The sequence below is a fragment of the Aethalodelphis obliquidens genome, unplaced genomic scaffold (assembly GCF_003676395.1).
Source record: "Aethalodelphis obliquidens isolate GAN/ISIS:26980383/991018 unplaced genomic scaffold, ASM367639v1 scaffold23, whole genome shotgun sequence".
NCBI lineage: Eukaryota > Metazoa > Chordata > Mammalia > Artiodactyla > Delphinidae > Aethalodelphis > Aethalodelphis obliquidens.
In genome coordinates, this window is record NW_020837967.1 from 17098029 (window position 1) to 17115949 (window position 17921).

Genomic DNA, 17921 nt, shown 5'->3' on the forward strand with positions numbered 1-17921 from the left:
CTCTTTCTCTCTTTCTAGGTGTTTGACCTTGAGAAAATCACTTTGTGTGTCAGCACCCTTATTTTCTCCTGTGTAAAGTGAAGGATTTTCACTAGGTGGCCTCTAAAATGCATATTATAAATGGATATGTACTATCAGGGTAGTCAATAGTGTATGAAATCATAGAAGAAATGTCATAATGGGTTCAAAGAAGGATCACCTATTACTGCTGAGTCTCTAAACTCTGCCTTTTGTCTGACGGTGGCTAAGCCCGCAAGAAACACAATAACTGCCCTTGGACACCCCCTGACTGTTACGAGTGTGGCCCAAACATCTCCAACCCCTAGCTGGTCATAGATCTGCCATTGTTTTATTTAGTCCCTTCCTGTTCTACTTTTTTTTAAAGCACATGGAAATATTGAGTTTAATATACAGGCAGTCCTTCCCTTCCTTGTGATAAATCTGCTCACTCTAAAGACCAAAGCAGAGATTAGGACCCTGACCTGCCAAGCAACTGCCACATTCAGGAGATGCAGAATCGCCTGGCATCCACCTACAGCTGGCAAAACCACCGTGGGAGTGGATTCGGTACTCCCCGGGAGCAGAGCTCGAGGCAGAAGAGCAGGAGCCCCACCTTCAACCTAGCAGGGCAGCCGTGTTAACAGACAAGGTAGAGGCAGAGGGGCCAGGATGGAAAGAGGAACCAGGAGAGAGAGGGTAGCGCTGAAGTCAGGCGAAGAAGCCTGGACAGGAAAGGAGGGAGGTCAACACAGTCACAGTCAGCAGGGGGGCTCCTCAGGATAAAAGCAGAAGAGCCACGGCGGCAGAATGCTAAGGATGGAAGCCAGATCTTAGGGACCCTGGGAAGGAGTTATCAGGAGAGAGTGCTTCTGGAGGGTCATATGTTGGCCAGTTTTGAATGGAAGATGTGAGATGGGCAAGTAGCGCAAAGGGGGAGGTTTTGTCAAGTGGGGACTTTATCCGACCTTGGTACGGGGTCGGGGTGAGTCCTGGAGAAGAAGTACATGGGAGCCCCAGGGGGAGCGGTTCAGGAATTGACCAGGCCCCGGTGTACCTTGGAGCTCACTGAATTCCTTGATCTAATCTGACATGTGACCTTCTTTTTAGATAACAAAGCTATCTGAAGAATATTTCATTCTGCAGAAAAAACTGAATGAAATGATTTTGTCACAGCAACTGAAGCCTCTTTATCTGGGTGTCTATCCTTATAAGCCAATTACTAGACGAGTTTCTTCTCAGCAGTGCATCTCAGGTAAAGATGGGTAGAGTTGGAACTTCCCGAAGGGACAGGCAAAGCCAGATACTTTGTTTATTAGTTGTCCACCTTTATTCTATAGCAGATTTGAGGTGACAATGGTTTAACTGTCTTGGCAAGAGCCTTCATTTTATTTCATTTTTTATAAGTAGATACACACTTTTCCAGAATATTCCACATACCCCCTACCTTTTTTGATTTCATTCTCCTCTTCTTTTCTTTTCTTTTTTTTTTGCGGTATGCGGGCCTCTCACTGTTGTGACCTCTCCCGTTGCGGAGCACAGGCTCCGGACGCACAGGCTCAGCGGCCATGGCTCACGGGCCCAGCCGCTCCACGGCATGTGGGATCTTCCCGGACCGGGGCACGAACCCGTGTCCCCTGCATCGGCAGGCGGACTCTCAACCACTGCGCCATCAGGAAAGCGCTCCTCTTCTTCTCTTTTTCTTTTCTTTTTTCCCTTTATGTACACTTTAACTAGAACTTGGCATATGACGCCAAAAGGGAGTAGAAAGGGATGGAGTTGGGGGAGGTTGGGGAGCAGGGTGCAGTTTGGATAAGCGGGAGCAAACAAGTGAAGTATATCTGTTCCTTCTGTCAAAATCTGTATGTTAAGTAGAAGGTGCAAATCTCCATTCAGATGCACTATTAAATTTTCTTCTTATCAGCCTAAGTCACTGTCTGCCCACATTCACTAAACTGGTGGCGAGTTCAGACTCAGGAATTATCAGACCTCCCCTTCCCCAGGGCTGTGCAAGGGCCCCGGGGCCTTATATAGCCACCAAAGGATCAGGTAAAGCCTGTAGTCACTAGTTAGTTGCCCACAGGTACTGCTGTGACCCTCATCTCCTAGCTGGCCTCACGATCTCTACAAGTCGCGAGGCTCTGCTGCTCCCATTCGCGCAGGAGACGCTGGGAAGCGGGTGTGTCAGGAGTCTTACCAGGTTTGCACACGCTCCCAGTAGCCCTCCTCCCTGCAGCCTTACCACCTCCCCAGGGGCGGCCACCCATGGCCCTGCTGGGCCCTGTCTGGGAGAATCTGCATTTATTTTCCTTTGGTCCTTATTTCTCGGAGGCCCTCGCCCGCTCAGGGCACCAGGCCCCACCTCTGCAGTGAGTTTGGCTCTTACCCAAGGCAGGACCACCGCTAACCTCAGGCAACTTCCCTGGAAGTCCCTTAGGCAGGGAAAGACTAAGATGAGCCCGGCTATTTGTCTGATACGGGAGGAAGGAAAAATAGCTTAATGTTTCAATCAGTTGTCCTGCCACATTGTTTTCAAGACTTGTGTGAAGCTTTAAAAACAGCAACAACAAAAAACACTGCCATGAAGTGTCCACCCTTCCCAGCCCTGCTGCTCCCAGGCCCTGGCCCAGACCTCTTGACGTGAAGAAGCAGCTTGGCAAGTCAGAGTCCGGAGGCCCATTAGTTTGAATGCCACCGATGCCCCCTGCCCAGAGGCCTGCTGACCGGCAGAGCAGAGAGGGGCCCGGGGGCTTCAGCCTCCCTCGTGGCTGTGTGCGCAGAGGCCCTGGTGAAGGCGGGGCAGTGAGGTGCTGGAGGGAGCTCCGGGTAAGCAGCTCAGCCCAGGGCTCAGCAGGAAGCAGGGGGTGGAGGGGGCCCGCGGACGCTTCCTGGAGGGGAGTGGAGGCCACCAGTGTTTTGCCACGACCTGTACTTTTGACCATCCAGGGAGTTTTGTGTGTGTCGTGTGTTGTGTATGTGTGTTTACTGAAAATGCTTTAAGGTGCACAACGTGATGACTGGAGGCCCACATACCTGGCGAAATATGACTGCAGTCAAGCTAATTAACATATCTTCTTCTCACATAGTTGCCTTTTTTGGCGTGTGTGTGATGAGAGCACCTGAAATCCACTCTCCTAGCACATTCCCCGGATTTGGTACCGTATTATTACCTGTAGTCACCGTGCTGTACATTGGATCTCTAGACTTATTCATCCTGCACACCTGCAACTCTGTCCCCTTTGACTAACATCTCCCTGCTTCCCCCGCCTCCCCACCCCTGGTAACCACCATTCTGCTGTCTGCTTCTAGTGTTTGACTTCTTTAGATTCCACGCATAAGTGAGACCATGAGGTTTTTCTTCTTTCTGCACCTGGCTTATTTCACTCAGCATAATGTCCTCCAGGTTAATCCATGTTGTCCCAAATGGCAGGATCTTCTTTAAGGCTGAATAATATTCCTCTGTGTGTGTGTGTGTGTGTGTGTGTGTATCACATCTCCTTTCTTCACTCCTCTGTTGCTGGACACTTAGGTTGTTTTCCCTATCTTGGCTATTGTGAATAATGTTACAGTGAACATAAACCTATCATGTAAGGTACTGATTTCATTTTGGGGGGATATATACCCAGAAGAGGGATTGCTGGATCATATGGTAGCTCTATTTTTAGTTTTTTCAGGAACCTCCATATTCTTCTCCATAATGACTGAACCAATGCACCTTCTCACCAAAGGTGTACAAGGGTTCTCTTTTCTCCACATCCTCTCACCAGCATTTGTTTCTCTGTCTCTTTGATAATAGACATACTGATACCTGTGAGGTGATATCTCATTGAGATTTTGATTTGTATGAAAGCACTCTTTCATATACTGTTGGCCATTTGCATGTCTTCTTTGGAAAAATGTCAATTCAGGTTGTTTGCCAATTTTTTAATCTGGTCGCTTGGGGTGTGTGTGTGTGTGTGTGTGTGTGTGTGTGTTTGGCTGTTCGGTTGCATGAGTTCCTTATTTTGGTTATTTGGATATTGTCTGAAATATATCCAGTATGTGGTTTGCAAATATTTTCTCCTATTCTGTAGGTTGCCTATTATATCTTGTTGATGGTTTCCTTTGCTGTGCAGAAGCTTTTTAGTTTGATGTAGTCCCACTTGTTGATTTTTGCTTTTATTGCCTGAGCTTTTGGTGTCATATCCAAAATATTACTAGCAAGGCCAACGTCAAGAAGGTTTTCCCCTATGTTTTCTTCTAGGATTTTTATGGTTTCAGGTCTTACGTTTAAGCCTTTAATCCATTTAGAGCTGATTTTCTTGTATGGTGTAAGATGACTCCAATTTCATTCTTTTGCATGTGGATATCCAGTTTTCCCAGTGCTGTTTATTCTTTCCCCATTATGTATTCTTGATGCCCTTGTCAAAATTAGTTGACCCATATATACTTGGGTTCATTTCTGGGCTGTCTATTCTGTGCCATTGATTTATGTGCCTGTTTTAATGCCAGTACCATACTGTTTTGATTACTTTAGCTTTTTATTTAGCTTAAGATCAGGAAGTGTGATGCCTCCACTCTTCTTCTTTCTCAAGATTGCTTTGTCAGGGACTTTGAAAAGGCCTAAAAGCAGCAGAAATTTACTAGAAAGTCAAAATAGTTCACTTCATTCTTCAATGAAGGCCAGCCTGGCCAACATCTGAATTTTCCCCTGTCCCTGAGAGTAGCAGAGGAAGTGCCTGAGAGAGGGCCTGAAGTGGCCTGAAGACACAGAGGGGTCTGGGCAGACCTGACAACCCAGAACCAAGTAGGAAGGGAGGACACTGGGAGATGCAGTGGCCCGGGGAGAAAACAGAAACCCAGAATGACTAAGTTTTCTCAGAAGACACTAAGAAAATGGAAAGCAGCTGAGTTTAACTAGGATTCGTTAACAGTAACGTCATGCTAGAAAATCGAAATGAGCACTAAGAGGGAGGAATTAAGTCGAGTTTTAGGAACATCAAGTGACATTTTTGTACATCTGAACTGTTGTACATCGTGACCACTTAACCCAGATGAAGTGGTGGCTGAGACAGTCAACAGTCTTAAGCAAAGGTTAGTCGGTAGATGCCCTACCAGGCGGGTGGATGCGTGCATGGTGACTGAAGCCGTTGAGTAGATGAGATCATCCAGGAAATCCACCTACGGTGAGAAGAGAAGAGAACCAGAGCGTGAGTCTAGACGTGTACGGGTCAGGTAGAGAGGACCCAGCAAAGAGGACCAACCAGAGAGGTGGGAAGGACACAGGGAGCCCAGTACTTCAGAAGCCACAGGAAGAGGGTTTTAAAGATGTCATGCAGGATGATGCTGACAGAGCAAGTGGGGAGAGAACTATAAAATATCCATTGAATCTCCTATATGTTAACAGTTACTTACAACTTCCCCTAACGTTTGTGAATAGACACAAAGGGGAAGGGGGATGCTGACAATCACTGTGCTACTTCTGGGAGATTCACCCTCCGATATCTGCTGGGTTTTGTCATCAGGTGTAGTCTATGTTCAGATATTTTAATGATCTAGGCAGCTTTTTTAAAAATTTCTTGAATAGTTTATAAAAGTTCGCAGTAAATATAGTTCAAAGAATTCAAACTGAGGTCACAAATTGGGCCAGATATCGCTTGGTCAATATTTAATCCCTGCAAGGGATCTAGATTCATTATTGTACCTTTGGATGTGCTTATTTACCTCAGGAAAATCAAACTCCATCCTAAATTTCTCTGTAAACCAGCCTGGGTTTGCCAATCTTCTGACCACATTTAAACCAAGAATTTCCACCACCTGTTCCCTTTTCCTCCAATTCTAGTGATTTTCCCAGTTATACTTACATACCTTCAGACATCACAAACCCCACACAGGTATTCAGATGCACACTTATAGGAGGGAGTAGATTATCAGTACCATGGTCCATGTTTACTTATCCTCAAGTTATTTCATGTAGATTGGTTTTGTCTTCCTCAGTCAGATCTTCAACCCTTGCAAGCAGGACCATGCCATGTACTGTATGTTCATTTTTCTGTTACCCTAGCACACTTATTCATCACACCGTAGACATTTAATAATGACTTATTAATTGGCTGGAAAGCTGTTTAATTTCCTCCAAGAATTATATGTGGAGCAAAGTACAGTGGCCAGTGGAGCAAAGATTTAGAAGTTTTGTTTTCATTAAAACAAAAAAAGTCGCATTACATTCTTTAAATGTTTATTTGTTTTTGTATGTTGTATGCTTTTAAACTTCTAGTCAGGGAAGGCCTTATATTGTAGAAGGCCTAATGTATAGAGGTCCTGTCTCCCTAGATCATCAGAATTGCTAACCCCGCAATTTGGAACCTCGCAGTGCGGGCAGCTGCCAGCCCCCGCAGAGGCGCCTTTAGCCGATACGCTGTGGAACCTGCCAGCGGGGGTTCAACAGGCCACCGCTGCAGCACTGACCTTCATGGCAAACCATACCTCCCCATGAAGAATTTCACTTGGAAGACCAAATCAAGCTAGTTTACAAATAATTATGTCACTAAAGTAAGCCTAATAGTCACCTGAAACTTTCGTTATCTCATGCTTCTCAAAAATCTACAGGCATCTTCAAATCATTGCTACACCCGACTTCGTTGTAACAACTCAGTCAGCCTTAGCTGGATTACGTAAAGTGACCTGGGAAAGCTTCTTACCTATTCTGAAGAAAGCCCTAGACCTAGAGGGCTGAGATAGGGAGGGTGGGAGGGAGGCTCAAGAAGGAGAGGACATGGGGACATATGTGTGCATATGGCTGGTTCACGTTGGTGTACAACAGAAATAACACAGTACTATGGAGCAATTATGCTCCAATGAAGATCTATTTTAAAAAAAAAAGTACAAAAGCAAATTTTTTCTAGAGGTCACTTTGAAAATTCATCAGGGTATTCTAAGTTATATTCATGCCTAATGGTCGTGTGGTGAAAACAGTGAAGGGGCCAGTAATATATCTTGAATGTATGATTATCTGGTGGTTCAACTTGATTTAAAGACAGATTAAGAGAAAAGGAGCACAGAATCGGCCTGGGCTGGATACCTGTTGGCACTGAGTGATGTGTACAGGGAGGTTCATTCTGCTATATTCTGTCTGTTCTTTTCTGCTCTTGTGAATGTTTGAAATTTTCTATAATGAAAGATTAAACAAACAAAAAAAGCAAGCCCTAGAAAATGTGGATAATAAATGAGAATAATTAAGTTTTCAACTTTATTTTAACAAGCTGTAACCTTATTTTATAAGGTTCTCTCTCTGTGAGACATATTTTTTAATGTGCGAAAGTGTCGAAAGTAAAATAATGTCCAAGTGAAAACTGAGGAACTAATTAAGAAGTTTAAAAATAAAATTAGGTAAGTACACGAACTGCTTGTTTTATATCTTTGTTTTGATAATAATCATTATCAATTGAAACTGATAGGAGTTAACTGCACCTGCATTTTCACTGAGAGGAATTTAGTACAGGATTTGTATAACTAGAGTGCGGCCATCTGATCACAGAGCCTATGCTGTTGTATTCAGAAGTATACGATGACATTGCATTATTTCAGTTTGAATAATGTGCAGAGTTGCTCCTTTGGGGGGAGGGGGCGTTTCTTCTTAACTATGGTGCACCTGGCAATTGTGTTGACCTCTGTGAAGAGAAGAAAAAGATTAATTGTAGGATAAATACACCCTAGTAACACAAAAGCATATTTTCTTTCTCTCTTTTTACAAAGAAGCTGTGACTGTCCAACAGGCTGTAATTTTTTTTTTTTTTTTTTTTGTGGTATGCGGGCCTCTCACTGTTGTGACCCCTCCCGCTGTGGAGCACAGGCTCCGGACGCGCAGGCTCAGCGGCCATGGCTCACGGGCCAAGCCGCTCCATGGCATGTGGGATCTTCCCGGACCAGGGCACGAACCTGTGTCCCCTGCATCGGCAGGCGGACTCTCAACCACTGCGCCACCAGGGAAGCCCGGCTGTAATTTTTTTAATGGGTTGCAAGGTTAACAAATAAGGACATTATGATAATTCCCATGCTTCATTTACATAATACCATCAGTAAATTCAACTCTAAATCAAAGCAGTCCCTTGCCATGCATACATACAGTAGATATAATGAAAATGCTTTCAGAGTAAATGTCAGAAGAAAAGAGCAATCTATTTATTTCTAAATTCTTATGGCATCTAGATTTATGCAGTAGTCCTAATATTTTCAGTTATTATGGTGCAGGTTTGGTATTTGTTGTAAGGTATGCCTGTCAATTTACCATTGTAATGCTGGCCCTAGAAATGCATTTTGCAAACTACCCAAGAATATGTCTGCACGTGTACCTGTAAACATATTTATAGCCATGTGAAGACCAGGTAGCTCAAATAATGTTGGGTCACATACTTTATAGGAGTTTTTTTTTCATTATGAGTAGAAAGTAAAGAGAGATCAGAAGTTATATTGCTTTTCCTCCCAACATACCTCTGATGATCACTTATCTTCTTACATTTATTTGCTACTATTCTCTCTTCATAAGAAATACTAATTCCCCCCAAATCTTTCAAAAAACGACAACCTTCAGTATCCAAAAACAAATGATTTTATTTATACCCTTACAATTCAGTGAGTATCATTTATTTTTAGCATTTCAGTTATATTAAATACTAACCATAAAAGCAGTTTGCCATACATGGGTTTACACTCTGAATTATCAAGTGTAAATTATTGATTTTGATGAGTTAACTGACTTAATTCCAACAGAATAGTTGACCTAGAAGCATTAAATGGAAATAGTTAAATTTTTTGCACTCAAATTATTTCTTCTCATTCCACAATTTTTATCTATTCTACACTACAGAGAACACGGAGCTGCCATGGAAGCAGGAGGACAATGAACAGTATATTTCCCCCCAACTTCCCATTAAATTTCTGATTAAAAAATGCACGAAAAAAAGACTAACCATGTCCTCAGCAAAGGAAACAGTTTTTTCTTTACATATTTTGACATCATATTACTTAGCTATGAGATCAGTTCAAAGGGAAATTACATAGCATATTTGACAAAATAATATAGTCAACAAGGTAAATTCACATGGAGTTTATAATTTCATATCACATAGAGAAAATACCTTCTTAAATATCTAGTGTATTTTTAAAATTTTCTTACAGACATACTGGGCTAGTCCATAAACTCCCAAATATCAGAACTGAACCAGATTACATTTTCTGACCATGATGCAATTGAGATAGAAGTGTAAAAATAAGTCTTAAAATTAAGAATCAGTATGAAATCTGAGGTGAAGCAATTATAATTAGAGTTATAAGTTATTTCAAAATAATAAAAATGAGAATAGCTATATATAAAAACTATGAATGTAATGCAACCAGATCTATATTCATGGGAAAATTCAGATCATTAAATGTTTTCATGATTAACTGAGAGAAAATAATAAAAAAAGGATGTAAAGTAAGATTTCCTTTTTTAAAAAAAAAAGGAGAACAAGTATTTTTCAGCCCCAGGAAAAACACAAAAAGAGAAATAATTTTGATAAGACAGAAATATACCAGATATCTAAATGAAGCTAAAATAGTATTTTTTGAAAATAAAACAAAATAGACTAATTACCTAAAAAAGAAGCCACAAAAAAATAGAAATAAGAGCAGTATTATAATAACTATAGTTGATAATGTTAAAATCTTGGCATGCTATGAATGCAATTTCACAGAGACAAATACGAGGCTAAAGTGTAAATTTCTGAGAAGACATAGTCAGTACAATGATGTGTCTGTCAAAGAATTCCCTTCAAAAAAGTGTTCAGGAACTCACAGTGTTTTAGACAAGTGCATTCAAAATTCATGGAACAAGTAATTTCCATAGTGTGTGATCTGCTTGGGAGAAAAAGAAAAATACAGAAAGTCACCTATTTTATGAAGATCATCTACCCTAGAAGCAAAGTCTGACAAATAACCTTTTAGGAAGAAGGAAGGGAGAGGAGGGAGAAAGGAGAGAGAAAGAAGAAGAAAGCTATGGATCAATCTCAGGGATTTAGAGGTAAAACTCCGAAGTATAGTACTAGCTGATTGAATGCATATTACATTAAAAAACTATCCAAATAACACATATCAATGTAACATAATATCCAAAGTTCAAAAGAAAAAAGCCATCTTGATAAATGCTAAAACAGTTTTCAATAAGATCTAACACTGAGTCCTAATGAAAAGCAAAACTCTTACTTAATTAGAAATAGGAGATGCTTTAGCAATATAAAGAGTATACTTCTTAAATCAATTGTCAACATCATAATAATGGTAAAACACTGAAAGCAGTTCCTTTAAAAAGCAGGATGAAGGTAAGGATGCTAGTAACAACACTTTTTTACGTTATTAATTTGGGAATTTCTAGCTGAAGCAATAGGACAGCAACAGAAGTTTCTGAAAAGCATGATATTGAAAAGAAGAAGATAGGATTATAGGAGTATTAGCAGACAACATGAATTTTGACAATAAAAATGCAGAGAATGAACCAAAATAATGATTGGTACTTGTAAAAGAATTCAGCAAAGATACGTAGCTTTCCTATAATAATTTATAATGGGAAAAGAACATATTGGAAATAAGAGCAAAAACAAATAGAATACCTTGAAATAAAGTTAGCAAGAAAACCACAGAAAGATAAAAAAAAAAAAAAGCAGAGGTGGACAGTGGAATGACCCACTGTGTTTCTGGATTGAAAGATAAGAAAATGTAAACATATTCTAAAGTTGATTTCTAGGTTAAAAAAGTTGTGTTCCATTTCTGTGAGATTTTCTTGAGAACTTAATGTCCCTAGATATCATTTGTAAATTTCAGGAAAAAAGAATAATTATAAATGAGGTCTTGCCTTTTAGATGGTAGAACAAATAATATAAAGCTACCATTAAAACCATATGCCTCTGTTACGAAAATCAACCACAGATTAATGGAACAGAGCAGATAGCCCTAAAATTGACTGTAGTATTTATAAAAGCCTGTCCCCAAAAGATATACAGCAAACCAATAAGAAATGGACATATAATGCTTAAATTTTTCTGATTTGGGGAGAATAAATAAAACAGCCTTACCTTATACTGAATACGCCAGTATTTACCAGATATATTAATGATTTAAATGGGAGGAATAAACCAAGAGAAACCAGATGATATGAACTGACCATCTCACAGTCTCTGCTTAGGAAATGACAAAGCATAAGAAGTAATAAAAAGCATTACAGAGAAACACTGTGGTCGATTTGCACTGTGTAAACGTTAAAACCTAGACATTAGAAAGCCTCATTTAAAGTTAAAGAGCTACAGACAAACTGGATGAAATATAGAGAACGAGTGGAAAAGTGGTTAACATATGTAACATAGAAAGAGCTCTTATAAATCATTAGGAAAAACACAAACACCATCCATGGAAAAATGGACACATTGATTTATTTATAGAAGAACAAATGCACATGGAAAACAAGCATATATATGATTGCCGTGGAAATTAAAAGTGTAAATTAAGTTACTATTTTTTACTCATCACAATGGCAGGGATGAACAAATATTTAACGGTGACAAGAATGTGCTAGTTTAATTATCCTCAAACGCTAATGGTGAGACTAAAGACGCAACGTTTCAAAAAGTGATTTGGCAAAATATGTAAGAAAGCATTGAAATCGTTTCTGTCACTCACCCAGTAAGCCCACTTACGAGAACATAGCCTAAGGAACTAATCAGAGCTGAAAGAGAAAAATTACGTACATGGCCAAAAATAAAATTAGACAATAAGAAAATGATTAATAAGTAATGGCACATTCATATATGGAATATAAACAGCCCTTCACATTCATCTTTCATAGAAGAACCTTAGCAAACTGCTAACTAATCTAACTAGGGATACAAGACTGCAGAATTGGAATGGGAATCCTGTAAATGCATCAGCTTAATCTTCCCGCGTGTCAGGGGGTTCACTGACAAGAGCATCTATACAGGGCTCTAGAGAAGCCGAGAGGCTGGTGGAGGGAGGGCCAAGTGCTTGCTCTCCAGTAGAGTGGACACTCTCCATCCCTCCCTACCTTGGACCTTCAGAGTCCATTCTGTACAAAATGAAGAATCTGAATAATGTTCCTGCAGCCTATACAGGGCTTCCACACCAGGTGGGAGAAGACTAGAATGCCATCTCCAGATAAGTTATCTTTGCTGCCAGGCTGTCTTGTGCCACTGAAAGCTGTCTTGCCACCTCCTGTGGCCATGCCTGCGACCAGACATGTCCTTATAAGGAATAGTAGCTTTTTAAAAATATTGGTGTATTTCACCTTACCTTGATAAGAACCACCTATCTGTTACAAAGTATGAGTGGGGCAGGGAGGTGGGGGGAGGCCAGAAACAAACTGAATGTTGCTTGTTTAAAATCAGGTAGTATTCTTCTATTCTGTGGTTTTTACAGGGCAATTTGAGAAAGTAACTGAGCAGTGAATAAATAATTTTCCCAAATTTGGCTCTTTGGAAAAAAAATTAACGTAGGTTTTCACCTCGAGCTATATACCCATATATTTTTCAGATAGAGAGCAATATGGTCTTGAAAAACAACCAAGAGGTAATTGGGGGGCTCTTAAATGCCACCCCTGAGTTTTCCTTATTCTCCAGTCAGGTGAGTGTGTAGTTTTGTCGTTTGTCTCCATAGTTCCATGGACGGTCGTACACAGGATACATGCTCACAGCTCAACATGACACCCAGTAGGTGGCACTCTCAAGACACTGTCAGCGTCACTGTGTGCATTCCCTATGCTTCTCATAGGGCGCCCCCGTTTATGTATGCTAGATGGCTGGGGGTGAGGGAGCAACCTAACTGCATGGACCAGACGAAACTAACTAGCCTCTGAGGACCCTAATCCATTACCTGTGCCCTACGGGGGTGACGGAAGAAAATGGCAGAAACACAGTGAGCATGTCCAAGAGACAGATGGTGGTCCAGAGGGGACGTCTGTGGGTCTCACCACACAAATAGAGCTGCATTATTCTCCTGTTTCTTCTGTGAGACAGGAGGGGCAGGCTGGGGGCAGCATCTTCCCCAAACCTAAGAGTGTAATTTATTGAAAAACGAAATGCTCAGTTTTCAAGCTTCTTGTGCAAAGTACTCAAACCAGAGTGGCAGAAAGCTTGAAGCCCATGAGCTGTAGGATAAGGACAGGTGGGAGTTGGCTCTAGGGCATCGGTGTTCAGTTGATAGGAAAAGAAGAACTAAAGGAATCACTTGAGCAGTTCCGAATGGGTCTGGAGACTGACAGCTCCCTGCTTGCTGAGAAGGTCAGAGGGAGCCTGTGAGCCAGACCACTGAACACTAAGGCATCCCTGAAGTGTTCAGGACACTCAGAGCAGACTTACAGCTCTTCACCTCAGGAAAACTCAAGGGAACACAGAGTGGAGTAAAACAAGTGGTCCAATTCAGGGCAACCATGAGAAGTGAAAATATCTCTGGGAACTCAGAGCATGAGGCAGTGCAAGGCAGAGAGGAGTGCAGAGGGACTGAACTGTCCACACAAGCTCAGAACCTGCGTCCATTTCTGTTCAAGAGCGCCTCGCCTGGCTGAAGGGCAGATGAGGTGAAAGGCAGACAGGTTGCGAACCTGACTACGGTGAACCTTGCCTTTAACAAACAGCAGTGAATATTCCTCCCTTCTAAGATTTCCTCTGGGTCCCTATATTGCTTAAAGTTCATGACTGTCCATTTGTAAATGGGAATTTACAAAAACTAAACAATTGATTTCTTAAGGAAGATATTACGATAACATAAGTGCATTTCTGTGCTGCTAATATCCTATTTATACATGTGATACTTTTGCAAATTATACTCTGCATGTTTACTTAAGTAAAATAGTATAATTATGATTAAAATGAGAATAATACTGAAATTCAATTTTCTAGAGCAAATGTTGGCCATGAGTTTTAAATCTGTCTTCTTCTGAATGCAAAACGTTGAGATGTTTTTCCTTTCATTGCATTCCTGATCAACTCAAATGCTTAATGAAATTATTACCAGAACTACAATATAAATAAATACTTTACCTTCTGGCTATTTAATATAGCAGCAGCCTTTACCAGTTAATACGTATCATGCACATCATACAAAATAGTCACAAACCTAATTTTGCTATTGCCAGCGTTGATGCGCTGCTGGTAATTTGTGATTATAAATGTTTATGTCACTTTTGTAATTAAGGGGTTAGAATGACGTTGGCAGGCAGTGTTTGTGCTCCCCCAAAGGAACAAAAATTTAGAGGGCAAAATAAACTTAACGCCTTTCTGAAATATTTGTATGCTGAAAAGCTCACAGGCAGTTTGCTCTTCAAAAATACAAAATAGCCTGGGGAAATTTAATCTGAACAGTCAAACCCTGTTGAATACATTCCTCAATAATTTTCACATACTGGCTGCCCACGTTACGTGGCCATGTCTTAAGGGAAGACACCCTTTAAGAATATTTAGCATTATCCTGGTGAAGAAAAAAGTCAATTCTGCAAGATATAAGAATTAATTGGAAATTCTGAAAATTCAACACGTTTGGGGATTTTTTTATCTCTGTAGTATGCACATGCCCTCATGCATATTTATAATTTTACATAAATGTGACCATACCATACATTCCAGGATTCTTTTGAATGCAGTATTTTTTTCATTTTCTCTTTTTTTCCTGTTTCTTCCCCCCTCCCGCCCACCGCCATTCTCCCTCTCCAACCCACATTGCTCTCCCCATCAAGGAAGCTCTTATAAAACATGTGTTCTTTTATATCTTTTGTAGCTGTGCATAAATGCCCTCACAGACACATACAGATATAGAGATTTTTTGTCATTATTTTATTATGCATCTTGCTTTTCTCCCTTACTACCTGAGCAGGAATCCCTGCACATCAACAGGTATAGCTACAAATCATTCTTTTTAATAGCCATATGGTATTCCATATGAAGATCACAATAATTTATGTAACCTTTCCCCTATTGTCAGGTATTCACTTTGTTTCGATTTTTTGCCACTATGAAAAATGTTGCAGAAAACTTCTCTGAAAATGTCCTTGTATACTGATGATATTTTTATGGGATAAGCCTCCAGGGATGGAGTCGTTGAGTTGAAAGGCATTTTGGGTTTTGATAGATTGCTTTCCTAAAAGGCCCTAAGAAGATGTTTCCTTCAACAATTTGTTTGAATTCACTTTTTCTGACATCCTGTCCAGCAGTGTTATCCTTCTTTTTAATCTTAGCTAATATGCCTGGAGTAAAATGATATTACACTGTTATTTTAATTCATATTGTCTTGTCTGCTGACAAGCTCATTTGCCTTTCATGCTTGTTGGCTTTTTGGATTTGCTCATCTTGAACTTGCTACTTAACATCTTTTGCTCATTTTTCTGTTGGTCTGTATTTTGTAGTCATTTGCCACCTTTTTATGACTTCTGAGTTCTAGTGAAGACATTTGTACCCCTAGATTGTTCATGAAGTCATCCAGATTTCCTTTCAGGATGTTTGTGGGTTCCTTCATTTACATTTATCTTTGAAGAATCAGGATTTATTTTTGTATCTGGTGACAATAGTGATCCAGTTAAGAAAATTATATTGAGTGTCTGCTCTTCACTTTAGCACTGTGTCTCTAAGCTAAAATGGATTCAGTTAGGCTTTTTAGCATCTCCAAACACCTACCACCTGTACATATCCAGTGAAGAAGCATGAGGGCATCAGATCCTAAGGTATAATGCCCACCATCCAAAAACATATGGTCCCACTATTTTTTTTAAGTCGTAGGTAAAAATAGTAAGAAGTATGAGATTAAGTGTTGCATTATTTTGCTAGGGCTGCCATAACAAAGTTCCACAGATTTGGGGGATTAAACAACAGAAATGTTATTTCCTCACAGTTGTGTAAGCTAGAAGTCCAAGATCAACGTGTTGGCAAGTTTGGTTTCTTCTGAGGTCTCTCCTTGGCTTATAGATGCCATCTTCTCCCTCTGTCTCCGCATGGTCTTCCTCCTGTGTGTGTCTGTGTCCTAATCTCCTCTTCTTACGGGAACACCGAGCATACTGAATTAGTGAGGCCATAGTGACCTCACTTTGAAGACCCTTTCTCCAAACACCTTCATATTCTGAGGAACTGGGGGTTAGGACTTCAGTGTATGAATTTTGAGGGGACACAATTCAGCCCATAACACGTTTCAAATAAATTGCACAGCCTGTGAGTACCATTGATGTTCACGTGAGACGGAGATGACTGGGCCATCTGTGAAAGCTTCATGGAAGAGGCGGAGGTGGAGACAGGCATTGAAGAATGCTTAAGATTTCAGTGAGGCCATGAAAAACCTTTCTATGAGACGAGAATAAGCAAAGTTACAGCTCTAAACGTGGTGTGCTGGGGTTCCAGTTAGGTAACGAGGCTGACCAGAGGAGGTAGTTCATTTTGGGGGGAAGTGGGAGATAAATTGGAATGGCTGAGATTGTAAGTAACTTGGATTTAGGAGAGGTTTCGGTTTAATGGAGAAGGAAAAAAGCATCACGAATTTTTGGAAAGTGGAATTTCATCATGGTATTTAAGGAAGGAAAATCTGGTTTTCATGTGTGAGATAAAGCACAGGGCGCATTAAGACGCTGCCACGGTTGTTAAATGAGCAGTTTAGCCCAGGATGGTAGCAAGGGTAAGCAAGAACTAGTGGATGAGTATTAGGCATTTCAAAAAATGTGTCAAAAAAGTTGACAGAATTTGCTGATTGCCTGCTTCCAGGAGACGAAGAAGAGGAATTAGGCGCGGGTGACATCAGTATTACAAACCTGGGGGACAGAAATACAGTGCCATTAAGGTCGTGGTGTACAGAATCTTAGATGGAGAAGAAAGATGACCCCTGACTCACCTGAGTCTGAGAGTTTGAGATGCACGTATTCAACAGGGGTAGGAAATTAGGGCCGAGCTCTGGTGGATGAGAGGTTCTAGCCGAGTTATGGATTGGGAAGTCATCTGTAGGGGGTCATTGTGCAACGTACAAGGAGCTGGGAGCACCGTGATGCATTCCAGGAGGCAAAGGATTGTTTACGCGTCCAGCAAACTTTTATTAAGCACTTACTATGTGTCAGGCATTTCCTTAAGTGCCAGGAATACAGAGGTAAATGAGATAAGGTGTCTTGCACGCAGAAACCTCACCCTCAGTCATGAAGGGAAGGGATGGTCGATAATGTTAAATGGTCATGAAGTCAGAGATAATAAGGACAGAAAAGTGGCCTTTGGCTTGGGCAGTAAAGTGGTCACCCTTGACTGTCTAGAAGGCAGGTTCTATAGAGTCTTGGTGATAGAAATCAGATAGAATGGCAACATTTGATGAGAAAATGAAGAAAGAGCAAGACTTCCTTTATTCCCAGAATCTGTTTGTTTTTCCCTTTTGTGGCATTTATTCAGGTTCTTTGCCACCTTAAATTTATTTAATTGCTATTACAGTAGTAATATTCTGATATTTTAATTCAGACTTTAAATAATATTAAAGTCAAGTTAAAATTTAGTCCCTGGTCACCTTTATGTTTCTAAAAACATAACTTGATACTGTATTTTAATGTTTCTTGCCATTCAGACTCAAATAAGATATATAAGTGCATATGGCCAATACATTTAAAAATAATAAAACTTGGCAAGAGCCAATAAGAGCTGTTTAAGAATCAGCCCTGGGGCTTCCCTGGTGGCGCAGTGGTTGAGAGTCCGCCTGCCGATACAGGGGACGCGGGTTCGTGCCCCGGTCTGGGAGGATCCCACATGCCGCGGAGCGGCTGGGCCCGTGAGCCATGGCCGCTGAGCCTACGCATCCGGAGCCTGTGCTCCGCAACGGGAGAGGCCACAACAGTGAGAGGCCCACATACTGCAAAATACATAAATAAATAAATAAATCAGCCGTGGGAGAGAGGATAA

The 17921-nt window shown here is 40.9% G+C and overlaps 1 protein-coding gene across 1 annotated transcript in view; it reads left to right on the top strand.

The window, feature by feature from the left end:
• MYO3A (myosin IIIA) overlaps positions 1-17921 on the top strand; it is a 166495-nt gene that overhangs the window by 138978 nt on the left and 9596 nt on the right. Inside the window, exon 29 of the mRNA XM_027121878.1 lies at positions 1108-1252. Within this exon, the coding sequence (XP_026977679.1) occupies positions 1108-1252 (145 nt within the window). The remainder of the gene's footprint in view (positions 1-1107; positions 1253-17921) is intronic.